The following is a 22,824-nucleotide window of genomic DNA, read 5'->3' as shown; positions in this document are numbered from 1 at the left end:
GTTGGAGCACTAGCCAATAGAGAGCCGAAGTCCCTCCCTTTCCGGTGATCCTCCATGGGACCTTATTTCGGAAAAAATATGTATTGAAGTCAATGGCGAGAGAGAAATTATCTTTCGATCCCGTTTGAATTGTGCCATGAATTACACATATGATGTTTGTCAATTTAAAAGATATTTTTGCAAGTTAAGAAAAAAAAAGTTTGCTGTAAAACTGTGAAGTAACACTTATTTTTGTGTGAAACCGCTCAATGAACTACATCTCTGGTCTCGCACAATACACGTCACCAACACCAAGATGGCCGTCACCTTAGCACATTTCACCTCTTTCTTTCAGAATGAGGCGAAAAGTATTAAACGAGGAGAAAATTACTACTTTTTATGCGGATGACACAATGATGTACTGTGCGGGTCCCTCCATTAAGGAGGCTGGTGTTAAATTACAGGCTGTTTTTAACATTATTCAGACTCAGCTCTCTGAACTAAAGCTTCTTTTAAATGTTGAGAAAACCAAGGTAATGCTCTTTTCTAAAGCTAAAAAGACTCCAGAGACTGCTTTGGATATTGTTACTATGCAAGGACAAGTACTCCAAGTGGTTAGCTGTTATAAATACCTTGGTATCTGGCTTGATGATTGTCTTACTTTTAAACTTCAGGTCACTAATCTGCTTAAAAAGCTGAGGGTTAGACTAGGTTTCTTTTTTAGAAACAAGTCCTGTTTCTCTTTTGAAGCCAGGAAAAGGCTAGTCACTGTGACCTTTTTACCTGTGCTGGACTATGGTGATTTGATATATATGAATGCACCTGCCCATTGCCTGGAAAGGTTAGATGCCGCCTATCACAGTGCTCTGAGATTTGTTACTAACTGTAAAGCACTTACTCATCACTGTACCCTGTATGCCAAGGCAGGTCTGCCTTCACTTACTGTACGGAGGCTCAGTCATTGGTACATATTCATATATAAAGCCATGCTGGGTAAACTACCGACTTATATCTGCTCTCTGATCTCACAGAGAGTGGCAAGTAGCTATTGCCTGAGATCCCAGGATGTGTTTTTATTACATGTGCCAAGTGCTAGGACTGTTTTAGGTACTAAAGCTTTTATGTGCGCTGCTCCTCTAGCTTGGAACACCATGCAAAAAATATTGAAACTGAGCATTTTGGTTCCCTTGCATCATTTTAAAGCGCGGCTGGATGAAATGTTATTGGATACCTGTCAATGTAAATAGGTTGCTAATGTATACCCCTGTAATTATGTTGTGATGTCCTTTTGTTTTCTGTTTGTTTTTATGTGTAACTAATGTACCGCAGGTCTCCCTTGAAAAAGAGATCGTTGATCTCAATGGGATTTTTTAACCTGGTTAAATAAAGGCTACAAACAAACAAACAAGTCTGGGCATGTTGAGAGCTGTACATACACACAAGGGGAGTTAGTCGGTTCCGTAAGAGCAGAGGTGAGAGTTAAACGAGTGTAATGTGTAACGTTAATGACAGCTAGCTAACATTAGCTAACAAGGTACACTCCCGTGTTTTGTTTTAGCAACTAGTTTTCTCGTTAAGAACTGCGTGATCGCTGTGTATGCTGTGGATAACATTACAACAAAACACGGGAGTGTAACTTGTCCTTGCCAACACTAATGTCATCCACAGCAGACACAGCGAGCACACAGTTCTTAACGAGAAAACTAGTTGCTGAGGAAGTGTTGGAGAGAAACTCACAGATTTTAGCCTTTGAGACCATATACATGCACACAAACCTATATAACTCTACAGGAAAGGGAAAACCCCAAAAGCATAAAAAGGCCTCTTTAAAGATATTTGAGCACAGAACAATGTTAGAACCTGATAATATTTTGTGTCTTATGTGAAGTTAGTTAAAATGATATCATTCTTTAGATTTAGGTACCGTTTGACTTTGCAGCACTGCTGTTTACTGTTGGGAACAGAAAGTGTTTTTATCATGCACTAAAGTCCTGGAGCAGCTCCACTGTCATATATACAACAGGAGCAGGTGGTGTATCTGTTTAAAATGCAGCCCCTGCAAACCTACACTGTATTGTTTTGCAGATGCATTTTTGATTAATAATCACAGGCAGCAGCAACCTCAGTGACAAATAGATTGCATTTCCGTGTGACTGCTTTACAAGAAAAGACACAGTTTGCTCTTACAGTTGAAGGATTTTAATGTTCTAGCAGCCGTAGTTGTTTGGTTGGCATTAGGAGTAACTTAAAGCGCTGTTGGAAAGTGACTTTCTGTGAATCTCTCATGTGGAGGTAATTGAAATCCTTCTTAGGGATGGCAGACTCCAACATTGACCACTAACACAAAAACATATGTAGAGAATTGATCAAATAATGTGAACCCTTTTATATGGCTGTTATGAAAAATGGCAACCTTACACAGTATCAAAGGGATCCTAACTTTAATTATGAATGATCATATCTAATATAACATCATTTCCATGGTTATCTTTGAAACCTTCTTTTCTCTAGGCAGTAAATCTACGAAGGTTGTATTTTACCCTGATTTCTAGTAAAGCTAACAGGTCGTGCTTAACAACTCATCTCACAGCAGCTGTTCAGAAATCAGTGTAAAGCGGAGCCTCTCGTGGCTTATTGCTTAATTACGCAGCCCTACACTTGTAGAGGAGTTGTCTCTCCAAAGGCTTTTGCCGTCTTGCAAACAGCGGCTCAGACAGGGGCCGGGATTAAATAAAACTAATAATATGAAATGAAAGGTTATCAAAGGGAGCCTAATGAAGTAATGTAAAACAGAAATGTTCTCCGTAGTAATCCTCTGCAATGACTGGCTCATATTTTGTACAATACACACACATAGACACACGCATAGACACACACATACACCAACTCCATCTCCCCCTTCTTTTCACTGCTACAAATTAGAGACTTAATCAACATGCCTGTGTGATTAAGTGAGAGGGAGGCAGGATTTAACTACAGGATAATAAAAACAAAACATTGCACTCTGGTGACTGGGTACATTTAGACTTTTTTGAATTAATTCAGCTTATTGTTTACATATCAATTGTTATGGTAGAAGCTACTTAAAATGATGCATATCTGCTAACATTTAAAGGAGTGGCTATCTGCTAACACAGATCAACATCAGAAGGGTTCATGCACAATTACATTTGCTCAGTTTTAAACAGATTAGTTGCACGGTGCAGGATGAAGCTCAGCGGGTGTTTAGGGGTTATTTTAAACCCATGTTCAGAATTGGAAGTCTGGCACTGTCATCAGCTATCAAAGCTATTTCCTCCCATTGTGTACACGAAGAAAAAGAGAAAAGGCACTTTTAATGGACCAATGCAGTTATGACTTGTAATTTCCCATTGCTTACTCCAATAACATCTATATAATACACAAATCATTTCCACTCAGGCCTTTAACAATTACACAGCTTTCAATTTGACTCAGTTAGAGCTTTCCATTTCCCACTTTCAAAGTTGGGTTTAATAACAAATCATATTTTATTGTTCAGTTTTTTGTTCATGTTATTCTGGATGATTTTCAAAGAACACCTGGAATAAATATGAATGGAAATAAGACTTACTCATTTGTGCAACATAAACAGATACATATAGTAGCTTTGCAATGCAGTGAGTCTAGTGTTTCAGTGAGGGTTTATTTCCTTTTTCTGCTTCTGTTCAATACGATTTGGCTGTTTTGTATTGTACTGATTCATTATGTAATTGTGGGTAATAGCGGTGACTTCAGATCTCCTCACAAAACATTTTGGTGTCTTCTTCTTTTTTATTGGAAATCTACATTTTAAACAACTCAAGGTCAGAACAACTCTGAGAAGTATGAGTATAACAATCTGTGGGGTGATTTTATGGAATGGTTTGGAGCAGGAGTTAAAACAAAGCACAAGCATAATTCAGTTTAAAAGGATGTACAGAAACACTTTTTTGGAAAAATATGAGAATGAAGAGAGGTGATTGAAGATGAGAAATTATTGTATATGTATCGTATGTATAAATGTAAATGTACGTAGGAATAACTTGCATAATGACTTAAAGGACAATCATTGATCAAGTAAGGGGTGGGAATTAATAAGCATTTGCTTCCTCCTACTCCCTTTCGGACACATATGATTTTTTTTCTTTTTAATTATTATTATTAATATGAAGACTTTTTTTGTTGAATATATAAATATTATCGTGAATGTGGATAAATACTGTATTTTAACAATACGGTATTCTGTTTTTTCACATTTGTTATTTTTTATTTGTTATTTTTTAAATCTGTTCGAAATAAAGATTGAAATGAAAAATGAAAATGAAATGAAATGAAATTGTGTAACCAGCAATCTTTCTTCTTATTGTTATTATTATTTCTTCCTGTTGGGCTGCCAACAGATGTTCTGTTATGACCCCTCAAAGACATGGGGGATGAAGACATTTGCGTCACCAAGAAAAAAGCAGACAGCCTGACTCACACAGTATGAATTGGCCTTCAATTTGAATCACTGTACAAAAATGTTTTCTCAGATCAATGGAAAATTGGTCTTTACTTTAATAAACTAACCATACACCACGTCTTTCTTTACAAAGCCTAATCATTTCTAAAAGTGCTTTTTAACAAGCAATTTCAACAATGGATTGGGACAATAGTCTTAATCACCAAAGAGACTAGCTCCTTTTAACAATTAGACCCCCAAATCTGTATTAATGATGGAGAAAACAGAAGGAACTGATGCACAAGTAGCAGTGTGCTGCTCCTGATGCAATGTATTATGCTGAAAACTGAAGAAAATGACTCAGAGTGGGGGGGTAGGCTGCCAATCTGCAGATGCACTCCAAAAGCTTATTTTTCTTTCTGTCACACAGTGGGATCATTTCTGACCATTAAAGAAAACTAAAGAAAAAAACTCAAATTGATGCTTTTCATATCAGCTCTTTTCATATTTCAACAGTGAACAAATAAAAGATGAGCTTGCTGAAACGTAAACACATATATTCAAACACAAATGCATAAAAACTTGTATTAAATACACCCCCACAGTGAAGGGTGGCTGAGTGAGGGCCATAGTATTTCTGCTGAAGGCGAGATAAACAAAGAGAGAAATCGGAAAGACACTCCGACTCCCCGGTTCCTCGCATTAAGCCTAGATCAAAGAGCTAAGTCTCTTCTCCAAGTAGCCTGGAATGACACTGAGTTAGAGATATTATCCAATCACTGCTCGGTCATGTCGATGACATGCGGTCACTTCTTGGCTTTCAGGAATACAAACATCCACTCAGCTCTTCCATGAGCTGGCCACCTTTCTTCCTCTTTGCCTCTCCTTCCTTCAGGCTCATGCCAGCGGCTCTTGACAGAGCACCACAAAGCCTTGACAACAGCCCTGAAGGTGGAGCAGCTTCCATATGCCCATTTAATCATATCCTTTAATATGTCTCTATGCAGCCTCTATAAAAAGGAAGAGATATAGCAAAGCTTGTCATCCCACGTTGTTGTTGTTCTCTATTTCTTTCTCTGTCTCTCTTTTGGTCTGCCTGGCACCGGGCCTGCGGTGTGATTTCTTCCGGCTTTGGCCCATTGTTTCGCCTTAGCTCAGTCTATGAAAAGACCCTTAGGGAGGAAGGTGGTGCCAGCGACAAGTGGTTCCCGATCCAAGCAGAACTCGAGTGGTCCGGCTCAGCTAAACCAGGTCCAGGATGTCTCCATCATACTTAAGATACGTCGGATTGGGGATTTTCAGGATCCTGTTTGTGTTAGGGATCCTACGGGAGGCAGCTGCGTACATAGTGGGTGAGGTGGATGGGTAATAGCTGTAGGAGCGCGTCAGTCTAATGTGAACCCGGCTTTGGGGAAATGTTTGTGAGATGTGACATTGCGGCATGCAGCTAAGCATGTGGGGGCTGTGAGGTTTGGCTGAGGGCCAGACGCAGACGAACCCTGCTAGACAAGCGGAACATGCTCCCAGCAACATCTTCAGTCTGGTCCCAGCTGTGTGTGTCATACTTAATCGTGGAACCAAAGGGACGCATTACTCCATGCATAAAAAAAAATCATGATAATTCAGCCATTAAAATGCTGCGAGTTCTCATTCGTGTCATTCCCCCAGTCGGCTTGTTTATGTTTATCCAAAAAACGCGTGTCTGCTTATTAGGAGCCAGATTTGCATACACAAGTAGTTTCCACTCTGTGGGCCACTTCATTTGTTTCACTTCCATGTCCTTAACTAATACTTGGTGACACTGAGAGACTCCGAGGCATCTCACGTTCCCTCACCAGTCCCCACATTTTCCTGCTCTGTCCCGAGTTCATGCCTGGTTGATGGTATCTCAGCTGGCTGGGATCATACTACACAACAGTGGAGTCAGTGTTTGACAGAGCATCAACAGGAAGAGATATCCACACTCTTTCTATCCTTCCCTATTCAAACGCTTTCCATCAATCGCTATCTCTTCATCGCTAAAACTGCTGGAGCTGCTATCCTCTTCTTCTCCACAGAACCAACATGGTATCCATTTTCAGCCTATCTTTCACTCTGCCCTCGCCCTCTCCATTTTCCAATGTCCCCTTTCTCCCTTATCCTCTCTTTCTCTTATCCCTCCATCAGGGTATCATGCTTTCAGCTGAAGAATATAGGCACAGATATCCTCTCTGTTCCCCCTTCCTCCTGCTCTTCTTTCACTCCGTCCTTCAATAATCTGAGTTCCATCACTCGTTTCCATCTCTCACCCCCTCTTACAGCATTTCAACAGAGACAAAAATAAAGTTGTCTTCTCTGATAGGTGGCAGCACTGTATGAAGTACGCTGCAGAGCAATCTGGCTTTTGTTTTCCAGATACTGACCTTATTTTATTTCGTTTTTTTAGCATTCGTCCTCAGCAATTAGAAACTTGCAATAGCATTCCGCAATTTGCATACGTTGCATTGATTAGCATTAATTAGCATCATAGCCTTTCCACACATTGGTTCAAAACTGGCTTGGCCGATTTGAAAAATGTTGGAGTGATTTTTTTGGGGTATTTCTGAGGATGTTGCATCCATTTTTGTCATTTTCAGGATCCAAAATATTTATTTTAAATAGTTAGGGTTAACTTCAGCAGGTTAAAAGTTGTAGGTTATTTGTGACCACAATTGTCCAAACAATGTAGAACATGTACATTTTAAATGTAAACACTCCGAGTTGAAAATTGGACATTTGAGGTGACAAAGCCATTTTTGAAACATTGTAATTATAAGCTATAATGGTAATAATGCTTATCAACGCAACTTCTCTAAGCTCGATATCTCTTCCTGACATCATTCTGAGGAGTTTGGGTGCAGCTGTTTTCCTGAACAGAGGTTCAAATCTGGGGAGTGATGATTACATGGAGTATACCAGCTGAGATTTGCCTGCATGGGCTTTATCAAAAGGCTTAACAATTGCAAAGGGATAAGGACTCCTAATGTTGGGTTAAAGATTATCTTTGAAATGAATATGAACAAGGCAAACCAGTACATAGATCATTACATACTGTATCAGGGACGTAATGTAAATATTTAGGATGTTAACAGCTTCTGTTATTCTTTATTTCTTTTTCATCTCCCATGAGGCTTTTCCTTTCAGCCTCAGGATGCAGTTTCAGGTATTGTCTTGCATTAGCCTAGAATTCTCAGAAAAAGGAACTGCCTAACAATATTTGTGTATGGTCTTCTCAGCTCCCTCCATGTGTGTTTACATATGTACGGCAGCCATTACTGTCAGTCCCGATCAGTCTCCTGTTTCATGGTTCAAGTAAGGCCAGGTACCTTTAGTGCTGCAGCGAGGCCACACAAACAGTAATGTCAGGTTTTGATGCTCATAAAGCCAGGAACTGTGTTTGCTCAACATCATAAGAACAGCTCATGATGGGTAAAACACTCCCTCATGAGTGCACAATACAGATTTACACATCCTCTCAAACTGTTCTGGGAACCCTCAAGGCAACTTGCAACCCCCGCAAGGAACACTCAGTATTTCTTCTTAAATCAGTCGGAAAATAACTTTATATCTTTCAAGTGATAAGAAAATGCAAACTTGTCAAAAGGAACTGCAGCAAAAAAACATTCTGCAGACTATTACTTTACTTCCCTCTGCTCCTTTGCTCTCTGCTAGTGTTCTCAGTAAAACACAACAACGACAGGCAACTGATCCAGCTAACAACAACAAACTACACTCTGAAGGCAGAACATTCTAGAACAAAATGTTACTTTGCAGTGTAGAAAACACACATCACATATCTTATTTTTCACTGTCCAGTGATAACCATGTACCTCCAAATATTTTTGGGGGATTAAGGGTTTAAATTAAATGAGTTTATTCCTTGATTTCCCAAACAAAACACACATTTTTTAAACCGATTGGATTTCCTGTTAAAACGCATTGTCATAAAACCATAGGCTGTTTGTTCTTAGCTAATAGAAAGTTGATATTTTGAAGATATGGGGGTGATCAAATGTTTTTAATGTAGTTTCCAAAATGAATAGGCTTATCCAACAGCCGCAAATATTTTAAGAAGATGCCTTAGAAGAGTGTTGATGTGACCAAATGTGAGACACATCCACTGTTTACTACTGATCTGAATGTAGTACCAGTACACAAATCATTAAGGTAACACATTAGCCCCATAGGAAGGAAGAACACCACTTTCAGCTCAAAGTTTACATGTATCATTAATATATAAAAAAACAGTTGTTTAGATTTGTAGTCTACGTAAAAGCCTGCCCCCTAATAACTGTTAGAGATTAACATTAAACAAAAAGACAATCCAGAAGCCCATGACATTTTTTTCCGCCCAACAGATTGAGGAACAACATTTTGTAAGACAAGATCTTTTATTGTTGGACTTGGCCTCAATTGTTTCCATTTCAGTATTATGTATTACCTGACACCAGTTAGAGAATATTCCAAGCCAAATATGTCATGTGAAAGCACAACACCTTTTTATATTTGTATAATATGTGTCTATATTAGGAAAATATATTTTGAGAAACATCTTTCTTTAGCTAGGTGGAGACAACCGAGCAACACTTTGACATGTTGCCATTTTTCTTTCATTTTTATATTTTCATACCCAGAGTGTTGAATGTGTGAGGAGAGGCACACACACACACACAGCAGTTTTATTCAAATGTTCTAGCACATGGCAAAGTGTTGGTATTTTGGTGAAGCGGGATCACATACTATTAAAAATAGACATCCAGAATCCAGGTTTGTATGAGTGTTGGCGTTGCACCCAGGCTCAGGGGGCATTTGGTGATTGAGAACAAATCCATTCAGAGGAAATGTTTCAAACAAAGAATCCAGGAATATTTAATATATCATATCATCATAACAGTTTTAATTAAACACTTCAAAGCAAGTAGATGTGATTTCAGAGAAAAAAAAAACACCGCAGGAAGAAATTAATTGGCACTTTTTACCAGTATCTGTCATCTACAGGTGCGTTATACTGAAAACATGAAACCCTTCCCCTTCTGTTATTGTCATTTAATCCTTAAAACCATCTGAAGGCAGCAAGACAGATAACTGTGATGAATCTGCATCCTCCAATTTGAAAAGTAGAGCACTGGGCTGAACCACTGCACACATTGATCCGCTGTGTTTGCATTGATTAAATCACCTGCAAACAACAGCAGGCTCCTGCAGACACACAGCCTCTGCACACATCACACTGGCCGCTTGGCATTGTGTTGGGACATCCTGTGGAGGCACTGGACACCAGCAGCTCACAGTGAAAAGCATTGAGACAATTATCACTCATTCTCAGTCTGTCTGTCAGTCTTTCTCTGCCTCTATCAGGATTAGCAGCAGGCGATATTCCCCTGCATCATGGCCTCCTTTTTTGTCATGCAGAAGTGGCATCTCATTTGAATTTCTGAAATACATTTGAAGCTATGATATGATGTGAGACAGCAGAAAAACAGTAATGTAAAACAGCTTGAAATCTGTTATTGTTTCCACTATTTATTTCTATAGTACACAATGTATTCAAGGCTACAACAGAGTGTCTAAGATGAGAACAGTAGATCACTGGTAAATTCACCGGAAACGCAATATATTTCTAACTATGCACTTCACATTTCTCCACAATAAATCTTTAAATGCAACTACATCTGCGTTTGGCTGCAGATTTGTTGTGCCTTATTATATTCACGTCCACAAACTGCATCATTCAAACATTATGTTCCAACTTGGAGAACCTAGCTACTCTCCTTTCAGGGTTATTTTCAAAATGCCACAGCTGTTCAAAGGTGACAACAGCAATTAGTGTTCTGAGAAAGTTAATGTTTATCACCTTTGGCTCATGGTGTGCTTAAACTCTTACCTCGCTGTTTCAACGTTTATTTAATCCGTAAAAAGCCTCTTCCTTAGTCAACATATCTATCTTTGTTTTAGATAATGGCCACATAATCTGTGTTTAAAAGGAAAGTGTATTTAAGAGTATTATTGTTCTTTTGTCCCCATTGAGTCAGACAACAGGACCACTCTTTATTTACGCTACATTTGAAGTTAACTTAGCACAAAGACTGGAAATGGGGAACAGCTAGCCTACCATTCACCTACCGCCAACACAACCCTACATCTATCTTATGAACAACATTTTATTGGGATTTGGTGTTGGACAATTTCCCTGTTTTGAACCATTAACTTCCAGTAGACTCTGCTAGTTATGAAGAAAATACGTCATATCAAGAAATATCTAGTCTGTTTGCTAAGCTAAGTTAGCTGGATGCTAGATGCAGCTTCATATGGTGGTGCATAGAGATAAGAGTGGCATTCATCTTCTCATCTGTTGGCCAGAAAGGAAATTAAAGCATACACAGTATATCACACCTTTCTTTTAACACCTGGCGAAAAACCTCCCAAGGGCTCAAATAGATTTATGCATCTCACAAAATGTATTTCTTATATCTTCACTGGACATGTTACTCCCAACACAGTCCATCATCCCTCTGCTGATAACATGTATATCATAGACTGTATAATATTACACAATGTAATCTGTACCATGATGGAAGCGTCTTTAAAACCGCTTCACTCAAATATAAGAATAAGCTAATAAACAACACGAGACAACGCATCTAATAAACTCAAACTGGCAGCAGCCAGCAGTGAGACTGTTCCAATGTCCAACCTTTATTTCCTCTGATATCCCACAACACTTTTCTATATTAATAGATGCAATATATTTCAGTTTGACAGCAGGCCCAGTTAGTGGTTTGAATAGCACAACAATGTATTTATTCATAATAACTTTACAATGATAATACATTGCCATTCATAGCAGCCTACACACTATCCTGCAGAGGTACATGACATCAGTGTCTGGTTGAAATCTTCAGAAGACAGGAAATAATACGTTTATTATCTAAACTGTTCTGTGGAAAATGTGGACATTGTATAGAGCTCTTGTCTCTGGGCAGAAAGCTGAGGCCATTTTTGGGGTCTTCCTTTTCCTGTAGTGTGTAGGTTTGTGTGCATGTAAATGGTGTGCAAAGGCTAAAATCCTTAAGTTCCTTCTAGAGGGAGTTTCTCTCCCACCCCCCCACCCCCCATGCCCGAAATCCATTAATTGGACTACTTTGTTTGCTTCCCTAACACAGTGACATCACCATGTAACACTTGCGGTACTATTGGCTAGCGCTCCAACACATACGTGATAGGCTAAAGGGCGGGACATGTCTAAGAGGTTGACCAATCACAACAGAGCAGACTGGGCTCTGGTTTCAGACAGAGGGTGAAAAGAGGTGCTGCAGCACAGTATGAGAAAGATAAAGAGCTTTATGAACATTAAAGCATGGAGACATGTCCCAGGAGAGGTACTAAATAAATCCTTCAAATTGCAAATATTGATGGTGATGAGCTTTGTTCCAGTATGAGATACACAAACAACAACAAGAATGGGAAATTCTTTCAACACCTGACACTGGTTTATGTTATGCTGTCTCAGAGAAGTGGCTTCCTGCTCTGACTACATGTGGTCTGTGCAGAACAGCAGTCAAGAGCACCAGCTTGGATTTCTGGTGCAAAAAAAAACAACCTTTTGAAGTATCTGTCCAACTATTAAGTCTTAAACTTAATAGGAGCAGTAGGCTGCCATATATACAGCACCCAGTGAGCAGTGTGGGTCCAGTGCCTTGCTAAAGGGCACCTTGGCAGTGCCCAGGACGTCAACTGGCACCTCTCCAAAGATGACTGTGCAACACTTCAATAAACTTTCTTTGCACACAACGCTCTTTTTCCCAAGAAAAAAAACTGATCAAATATTTTCATGGAAAGTTAAACGGTCAGAATCTCTTGCACAGAAGATGAGTTGCAGGTATGAAAAATGCATGCATTACATGGTGTTAAAAATATCTTTTTACTCTGCTTCACATCTTACATCGGGAAAGTTATCGAGAAACCCAACCCGATTCATCCAGATGGAATAGACCTGAATACTGTGCCAGTTTTTCTCATGCTTAGGGCAACAGCAGTGGAAGCTATTCACAGAGGCTGTAATGGATATTTCCTTTTCTCTGTTTCTACATTTCTTTTCGCTGTCTGAAACTCTGTCTCCTGGAAGGCACATCGAAGCTAAGACTGAGTGTGAGGGAAACAACACAAAGCTGAAATATCTCCCTGGCTGAGCTAGCCGCCTCTGGAAAAGACACAGAGTCTGTCCTCTGCTTCAAACCTCCTGGTCAAACAATGTTAGGGCATGTGTTGTTGAGTCTATCTGCATTTAATTCACAGCTTACTGCTTTAATAGCTACAGCCCCCCGCTCGCTGCTGAACCCAGGGGCCATTTTACCACGTGAGTCAGACTATAATAGCTTGTATCAAGACACAGCTGTTCAAATGCCTCCTATAGATGGAGCTGGACGGACAGCCAGGAGTGTTTTCGCTCTGTGTTCATTTTTTCAACATGTAGCATGTTGGCCGCCTGCGTATACAGCACAGTTAGTGACAGACTGTGTCGAAACACTCGATAAATCAGGATATATATTTAACGTACGATATTTATGTTTGTGTGATAAGACGAAAGAAAGAGAGACGATAAAAAAAAGAGAAAAGACTGAAGGCAATGGAGAGTGAGTGAACAAATGAGTTAAGGTGAAAATAAGAAAAGGAAAAACAAGTTGCCATTTTTCTCCATAAAAAGGGACTGTCATGTACAATCAATGTGCAACCAAGACTAAAGGGATACAGTGACGTTAGCGGCTCTGTGAGGCTTTGAGCTGCATACTAACATCAGTCGTCTAGTTTGGAGTGACATTCAGTATTGTTAAAGTCTGTGCATTTCATGAGGAGACCCTTAGTGACATTCGTGGTCATCACTCCTCATACTGAAGGAATTTTGTTTCAAAAGTTTTGCAGGCAACTTCACAAAACTTGCCAAACTTCAGAGCTACATTTATTGAGATGTATCACCCTGAGCTCAATACACATTGAAACTCACAGCATTGTCTTTGTTGGTTTTATGATGCTTTTCAATAATTTATATTTTGATGAACTGTATTCCTGAGATGGCACATGCTGTTATTGCTGCATGAACAGAAATATGAATCTGAAAATGTGGGCACGTTCTTTTTAGGTATAATAAAGCTTGTCATGCCAGTCAGTGAAATATACTAATGAGCTTCCCTAACAGCCATCTGAAGGCAGCAGGTATCTACTGTATTCCATCTGTAGTCTCAAACTGGAGTGATGTTGCACACTGTCAAGCCACAATCACCCATCTGATTAATAATAATAATAATTCCTTATATTTATTATAGCACTTTTTCCATGACCCAAAGCGCTTTACAGATACACATTACACATACATATCAGACATACATGTAATGGTCATGTACTGTGGACAATACCCACAGGAGCAAATTCAGGTGAAGTGTCTTGCCCAAGGACACAACGGCTTTACAGACGCAGCGGCAGTGGGTTTCGCCCCCTTGATCTGATGATTAATGCACAGCCCACTGCGCCACACCGCCCATCTTCACACATCAAAGTCATCGAGGTGCTTTACAAGTACACATTAGTATCATACATGTACTGTGGACAGTACCCACAGGAGCAAATTCGGGTGAAGTGTCTTGCCCAAGGACACAGCGGCCTGACGCAGTGGCGGCGGAAGCTGGTTTCGAACTGGAGTTCCCCAACGCCCCCTTGATCTGATGATCAAACGTACAGCCCACTGCGCCACTCCGCCCCGTGATTAGTGGTTACATTTTGTGCAACCAGCATCAGCAATTACCTCTCCCTGTCAATTAACAGTGTTGTTTTGGTTAACTTTATATTTTACAACAGGCGTGTTTGAGACTGTGGCACTGAAAACAGTTCACACAGCTACAGGAAATATCTCCCTCTAATACCTCCCTCAGGACTTCTCCTTCTGATCCCCTCCAGAGGTGGACCAGGGCCCACAAAACTAAAAAAAGAGTTTGTGGCATGTTTTAAATGCAAATGGTGGAACTCACTTGCCTCCAATAAGAAAGAGTGAGTTTCCTCCTGTGCACAGAGCTGCAATTCACTTTTAAAACAAAGGCTCTGTGCAGAGAACGTTTTGACAGCTTCTGATTAACAGGATGGACATGATGGAACATGGTGCCTCATTAATAACGTGCCCAATAAAACACCATAAAGTAGTAATCAGCCCTTATTTGTGTGCATATTTAAGAAATGGCTTTCTTTTGAGTTTTCAGCAGCTGCTGAGCTTGTTACAGGTTTGAATATGCTCAATATGTATCATATCGTTTTTATTGCTGTAATTATTTCTACATTAGTTTCAGCATTTTCAGTTGTTTATTTTAAAGATAATTATCCAGCAAGTATCCAGGCTAGCCCAAGTTATCTGTTATGAATATGTTTTTCTTCGTGTAAGAATATTGACATGTGGCGTGAGAGTAAGGGAAAGGTGTCAATTGGTTGCATCTGACAGTCAATGTGTGAGAGTTGGCAGGCGTGTGTCCACCATGTTCACCCTCTTCCTACAGCATGTATGGGAATTTATGGAGCGATGGGAATATCATTAGTGTTGTCAACCCCAAAGTATAAGACAAAATAAGATCTGTAGAAGAATATGATCACCATTGTTGTTATAATTTATTCTGTGAGGAAAACGAAATGCCATGGCACTTATTTCATCAGTACATTTAGTTACAGTATGCTCATTCTCAGGTTCATATTTGTATTTTCTGCCTCTACTGTAACATGTTTCACATGAGCTCAGTCTGCTCTGATTGGTTAGCTGGCTGGCTCTGTTGTGGTTGGTCAACCTCTTAGACATGTCCTGCCCCTTAGCCTTTCATGTACAATTTGTTGGAGCGCTAGCCAATAGAAGTGTGCGTGTAACATAGTGATATGTCACTATGTTATATACGGAAGTAAACAAAGGAGTCCAATGGAGGCGTTTCAGGCAGGGGGGGAGTGTGTGGGAGAGAAACTCCCTCTGGAGGGAACACAGGGATTGTAGCCTTTGCAGACCATTTACATGCACACAAAGCTATTTAACACCCTGCAGGAAATAGAAAAACCCAACATTCATAACAGGGCCCCTTTAAGACATTTCACTCAAAACTGAGGTCCACTAAAAGCATTGAATGCCCTACAAAAATGCTTTCAAAAAATGTGAAAGCCAGAAGATCACAACAGTCTAAAACAAATTAGACCTGACCTCCTTGGTCCTGTCCTTGAGTATCTGCTGGAGAGGGTAAAATAATATACAGCAGGATCACCGGCCTTCTGTCTTCTTTTCTTCTATCAGAGTGAAAGGCTTGATGAAGCCACCCTCTCAAATACTCAAGGACAGTTCATCCCCCCCGCACGGGTTTCTGCCTGCAGCCTCGACACCCACTTACTCGCTTCGTCGACGCTGAGAATTCGTATTGCCCACGTGTAGAACCAAGAGACATGTCCTTTATTCCCCGTGCTCTTACATTGTTCTATAAACGTCCTATTTATTTTAGGGTTCATTCTCTTAATTTCATGCTTTCACTTTGATGCTGATTGCTATGATGTTATAGGAGGCATATAAGGATTCACTTTTTAAAAACTGTATTTATGCTGCTGTACCCTGCCTGGACAGATTTGAATGAATGAATTGGGATAAATGGAATTAAATAAACATGACGGTGACGACAAAAGCTTTTTCTGTAGATAGAAAAATACTGTTCATTCATTTAATCTAGACAGGCAGATGGCTTTATACAAACTGTATGTTCATGTGTAAACACTGAATACATTTGTGTAATTAATGAATATGGTGATGTGCAAGAGAAAGAAGGTGTTACTTTGGGATGGAGCTGCAAGTGGTTTTCATCCATTTTCTTTCAAGCAATAAAAAAAGGGAATTTTAGTATTTTGAGGTATTCTTTTTACACATTCCTAAACTTCGAACAAAATGTCTCTAAAAATAATTTCACAGTTATGCATTTATTTTCTCATAAAATCATAAAATGATGGCTAGTATTGCTGCTGGCTATTACTTTTCCATTTCAGTTACAATGAAAATGAAAAAAACAAATCAACCTGTAATGGAGAAAGGCCTGAAAGCAAAACACATCAAAGGTGAATCATTTTAGATTTCCATTCATTTTATGTTAGATGGAAAAGGGATATGAAATCACTCATTTGGTCCTAAAATGATGCCATGCTTGAATGGACATCTTCCCTATGCACACATGATGTGTTAAGCAATGGTAATGTTAACATTTGAAGCTATTTACTGCTTTCAGAGGAAGGCTGCTGGAGAGTGCAGTCACATCCAAGTGTGGGCTGTTAAAGATGGCTGAGTCTAATGTTCTTAAAAATCCACTGATATTGGCATTCATTTGGGGACATTTTGTTAAACACTGTTTCTCTCCTTTCAAGGCATCATCCAATAAAGTAGCTGTAACAATTTCTAGACATTCTTATGTCATGCCAGAGGACCACAGATCACGTACATGTTGTAGTTTATCTTCTTGGTAGGCACTAAACTGTTGAATTCAATTTTTAATTAGTCAATGCTAAGCACTGAAATCTCACTTGTATCTTATATATCTTACAATACCAAATATCATTATATTGAATAGTTAACCCTGGTGACAGGATTCCTGCACAAAGAAAAGAAAACAGACTTACCATGAATACTGCATTAATTCCATTGCTCCATTAGGTTTTATTAGGTTAATAAACTGTTACAATCAAAAAGCCTCACCCTGAACTGAAAAAGTAAAAATGCAACTAACTGAGGCTCTTGCAGTGTTTTGTGTTTGAGCCAAATGTATTATGGTAACATTTACACCTGCAATAACTGATGCAGAAGAAACAACTATGATAAACACTTCTATTGTGAGGCGATGACCTCCGGCAAACAATTGTTTTCATCTCAGTTTCTCTGTCAGGATTACAGAAGTGCTACTGGCCTGATTATCGTGACACTTAGAAGTGTAAGGGAAGGCTGAGGCATGGGCCACGGCAGAACTAATTACATGTTGGAGCAGATCCTGACCAAGGAGAGTAAATCAAATATGTTTAAATCTTAAACTGACCCTCTTGTGCTTTTTGGGGTTTTCCGTCTCTTGTAGTGTGTTATATCAGTTTGTATTCATGTAAATGATCTGCAAAGACTAAAATCCCTAAGTTCACGCCAGAGGGAGATCCCTGCCTGAAATCCCTAAATTGGACTCCTTTGTTTACGTCAGTAACATAGTGACATCACTATGTAACATTTGTGCTTCGAAAAGAAAGACAAAATAAGTACTTTTTGTACATTAAAGCAAGTAAACATATCACAATGGAGGCACGAAATACAAATATTAATATGGCCCGTTTATCATTGCAAGATAGGGCATTGGTGCTGCATTCATGTGCTGTTTAGGGCTGTACCCGAATATCCGAATATTCGGTCGTTGACCTACTATTCGGTTTTCAATTTTGTTATTCGGATATATATCTTTTTATTTTATTTTTTTCCCCCTAAATGTATGCTATCAATAAAGGCGAATTGCCACATTCTTATACTATATTTATACTTTTTAATTGCACTGTTAAAATGTGGAAATATATACATCTCAGCTTGGGCGCCTGACATCGCTTTCAATAGCTAGATCTGATCGATATGGACATAAACGCGAGTGAAGTCTAATCTGACGGGAGAGAGAGAGATCAGCTGCTGCTGACGAGTCGACACGCAGCTCTGCATGATCACCTGCAGCGGTGAGCGGAGCAAAACACACACTTCAGGTTAGAAAATCACACTTAGCTATTTGAATTACCTCTCAAACTACAGTAGCCTGTATACCTAAACTAGTTATAGATATGTTTATTTTTACTGACGGGTCACTCATTACTGGATCCGCGAGCTGCATGATACTGACGGGCTGTCAGGAGAGGGAGAGAGCGCTCCGTTTATTATTCCTGTGTTATTATAAGTTACTGTACACTTTTGAATAATGTAGTTCATCTACTATAATTAGTTTGTTTAATATCGAATCATATCAATTTGTTTTAAAGCTCAATAAATAACAAAGAGGACCTTTGACCGGCACTTTTCTCATTTTGTCAGGGACATGTTGACCGGCAAAAAAAAATTCTAACGGAAACTCCGGGCACAACAACTATGAAAAGTCACCTAAATGCTATAAGTAGTAGCTTAGCTTAGTTGTTGTCCAGTTGCCATGATGAAGCTGCTTTATCCGCAGTTCAAACAGTAACGTTACACATGATAACAACGTGCACGCGCACGCCGGATATTCGCTGCTGATTACTACCGAATATCCGAAGCCCCGAAAAATGGTATTCGGGACAGCCCTAGTGCTGTTGAAATATTCAGACAAAGTAGGGTTCCATCAACTAGTGTGGAACATTAATACAAAAGCCTCCTCAAGTCGGAACAACTTGGAAGTGGAGATTGTCGTTGTTTCCAAATAACAACTTAAAACTCATTACCACACTAAAGTGGGAAGAATGGCACACATCTCGGAAAATGGGACCATCCAAGGAGCATGAATGTACATTTTGATTGAGCCAATTTTTATGATTTAAAAGACATATATTAAAAAACTAAAACTGCTATGCTAAGGTCGGAAAGATATTGCTGTCACTGGTTTCAAGACATGTTTCAAGGAGAGGATACAATGCATAGAGTCTAACTTTAAATAATATATATGGTACATGATTGGCAGGAGGATAGAGACGTGAGTTTATGGAGGCAGCCTCTACCAGTGTCTCCACAAACATCACAACATGTTTTTGCATGCTGGCTGTCTGTCTGTAACATTGTCACCTTAGCTTTGAGCACCGACACTACAGTAACAGTATGAAGTGTTGGTAAACAGGAAGCACACCTCAGAATAGAATACACGAAACTTGCCGGGAACGTTTACAGTCTAACATTTCAACTGGATACTGAGGTATTCATGCTTGCGGAACCACTCACTTGGCTAATGCTTCTAATGTATTTATTTTTGCAAAATCCATCCTTCGAGAGTTTTTAGTCTATTTGGAAATCTTTCAAACGTAGGTCAAGGTTACAATAAACAAAGGTATTACTTGCACTTGATTTTTTCACCTATTCCAAGAGCTAGTGATGAACACAGTCTCGTCGGATGAGATGCTAGCACAAGTTGAATTTCAAGAGCTCTCCTTTTCAGCTTTCATTTTTATCTCTTAGTCCTTCCCCTCTGTATTTCACTTCCCTTTTGTCTTTCCCAGTGGAATCAGATATGAAAGGTGATAAGGAGCCAGAAGGAAGCAGAGCTATGGATGAGGACCGGGAGCAGTAAAAATGTAGCGGTCCATTGTTAACTCTGGAGGGTGGTATTGATTGGTGCTGTGTTAAGTGAAGCATCAACACTGTAATAGCGGCCAAGGCAGGCTCGTAAACATGTTGCCTCCATCCTGACCTGCTTCTGCAACTCATCATTTCATTCAATTATGAATATCTGACCTTCACTGCAGACCTAGTCCTTGTTAGTTGTGTAGCTAATAGTTTTATGTTTTCTGCTCACATGGATACTAGATAAAACCACAATAAAACATTATTATTTAAAGTGGACCTATCATGCTATATTTAAATGATATATTGTAGGGCCATACCTATATAAGGTATATTTATACGTTTCTGTTTTCAAAATACCAAACAGATCATGCATTTTAGCCATGCCTCATTTCGCTCTATGTGCTGTTTGCTGTCTACGGGGCTGATTCTGCTGACCACGCCCACCTGCAGGAGAGGGTAGCCGTGCTCTGATCAAGTCAAGAGGGGGAGAAAAAAAGATCTCCGTCCTCCGTGTTTTATTTATATATACAGTCTATGGTTTTATTATATTATTATAGGCCTATAGAGTCGTTATTCATTTGTTTTAAAGTTCAATAAATAACAAAGAAGACCTTTGACCGGCACTTTTCTAATTTTGTCCGGAAGATTTAAACTTTAACGGACATGTTGACCGGCGAAAGAAACTGAAACTGAAACTCTGCCGCACGGTCCCCTCGTTCCTGGAAGAGGCGGAGAGGTGGGTGTTTGTCATCTGCTGGTGGACTAACCGGAGAGAATTACAGTGCTTGCCTCGACGGGGAGGGATTGCATTGAATTAAAGCAGCGGGAGCAAACGCTTGCCTCGGGGAGGGAGAAAAAAAGCCACAGCGGAGAATAAACAGAAGGGTAACCATGGTAACTATGGGTGGGAAGTCTTCTTCGCTGCTTTTGTGGCAGACTACAGCGCCACTTACAGGCCTGGCATATGTACTACAGCGTCTCCAGCACTTTCGAGCGGCAATGGCCGGCCGTGGCCCAACCCCACGTTCCCCTGATAGGTGGAGAGTTGGCCCAATAGCCGTAGCGCCACTTCTGTGATGACATAGAAGTGTTCAAATCTGGATCAGTCGGTATCAGACCCGTTGCAGCCCCTTTTTTAGAGATTTGGGTATGGAGGAAAATAGAGAGGGTTGTGTTTTCTGACACTTGGTGAGTTCCCTGGAACACCGGGGACACATATCCATGTATAAAAGACGTACAAAAGTGCATTTTGCATGATAGGTCCCCTTTAAGAAATCTTGCTATACTTTTTTTACAATCCTTTTTTATTTAAAGGAAAAATAAGGTATCATTTCGTTTTTGTATTATTTTTGTTTTGCCAATATGCTGTATACAAAAGTGCATTCATGAGATACTTAATACCCACTGTGACATGATGCAATAAAAAACAGACAAAAGGGGATTCAGAAAAAAAGGGAAATTTTTCTTTGTGGTTTGAATTCGAAGTTAAAATAACAACAACTGCATTTCAGCAAGTTGCATCAGTGGAAGACACCATACGGAGTTCAAAGTCAAATCCTGAAATTGAACAAGTGTGTCCCTTTCATGGTCTAAAAGTTGTCATTTCAGTCTCAGTTTGATCAAATGTGACACTCAGTGCAGAAATGAGGCTAATATATTTGCAGGGTTGGACATAGCCACAGGCATTGTCATAAAGCCCCCATTTGCAAAGTTCATTCTTAAGACTTCAGTCCTTCCTATCAGCGATGGGAATGAAGCCTCATAACTCAAAGTGTCAGGAAGAAGGCTTGATGGGAATGTAAATACAAGTTGGAAAATGTATGTTTTTCTGTAAAGCCCAGGCACTTCTACAGATAGACCTTAAAGGACCACCTGCCCGTTTACCCTTCTATTAGAGAAGGGCCCTTTTTTTCAAATCAACACATATTTAATCTCGGGTCTGACTAGCGTGTGTAGTCTAAACCCGCTTATGGTGTTGCAGGATATGCATTCTGATTGGCTGTGTGATTTACCCATTGTGACCTGGTTCATTTACTGTCATGTAGCCGTGTTTTAACCAAACCTCATTGGTTTGTTTTTAATATATACATTTAAATACCCCTTTAACACTGTCACAAAAGTTGTCAAACCAGGCATATATTTCTTTCATTAGTAACAAGAAGTACAGGCGTGCCCTTTGATTAATGTTTAGCTCCTGCCCCTCTAACCTGTTCAGCTGGTGCCTGGTATGTGTGTGTGTCAGTGAGTGTGTGCTGTACCTGTCCCCATGTCAGTGTGCTCCTGAGACAGGTGCTGGCTCTGGTGGACCCATTCTCCGTTGCACTTGAAGAAGATCTGGAGAGCGGGCCGGGCTTGGCACCGGAGCTTGATGGGGTTGCTCTTGATGATGTAAGCATCAACCGGCTCCTCCAGGAAGTGAGGCAGGGTCCCGGACTGGCCATGCTGCAGGGCTTCCCCTCGGGGGCCTGGAGAATAAACGAGAAAGAGCTTAGGCTCAAAAGGAACAGACAAGGAATTGAGTGGTAATTATTTATCCACAACAGCAAGATGGCTGATTTAAACCATCTCGGATTCCTTTCCTGCCAACTAACCCTGCAGTGAAATGTTGTTTTCGACACACACAGAAACACCTCACAACTAGCCCACTCACTGTCTTCCCCCAGCCTCCCCCATCCCTCACTGTCTCTCTCCCCCCTGCAACCAGACCCAACTAGCAGCCATTACTCCTTACAGCGACGCCTCCCTCAAACAAATTGTTTTGGAACACAACATGAGAAATAACAAAACAACACAACATCACCCGCCCCCACCCGCCGTCTATTCTCTGCCACAGCATTGCAATACAATAATTTACAGAAAGCACTGAACAACAAATCCTCCAGAGAGACACCATGTTCAATATTTTATTTTCACAGGGAGTACACTAGATTTTGCACATTTGCAAAACATTTATGATCAAAAATACCATCTTTGTTTGTTTTTTAATTAGTGTATGTGTGCTTATAACTTAATCTTTTGACATGTGAGGTGTCAGCGTTCTGAAGCATTGGGTAAGAGTTATCTCATTGCACAGTTGGTTCAA

General features: G+C 40.0%; 1 protein-coding gene across 1 annotated transcript in view; it reads right to left on the bottom strand.

Annotated features, from left to right (window-relative positions):
- The window catches only part of unc5da (unc-5 netrin receptor Da), a 171,171-nt gene that overhangs the window by 51,648 nt on the left and 96,699 nt on the right, over positions 1 to 22,824 (bottom strand). The window contains exon 2 of the mRNA XM_034122747.1: positions 22,001 to 22,207. Coding sequence (XP_033978638.1) covers positions 22,001 to 22,207 — 207 coding nt within the window. The remainder of the gene's footprint in view (positions 1 to 22,000; positions 22,208 to 22,824) is intronic.

This window comes from Trematomus bernacchii, unplaced genomic scaffold (assembly GCF_902827165.1).
Source record: "Trematomus bernacchii unplaced genomic scaffold, fTreBer1.1, whole genome shotgun sequence".
In the NCBI taxonomy this organism is placed as follows: Eukaryota; Metazoa; Chordata; class Actinopteri; order Perciformes; family Nototheniidae; genus Trematomus; species Trematomus bernacchii.
Note: the sequence above shows the minus strand (reverse complement) of the source record. Positions and strands in the feature narration are given on the sequence as shown.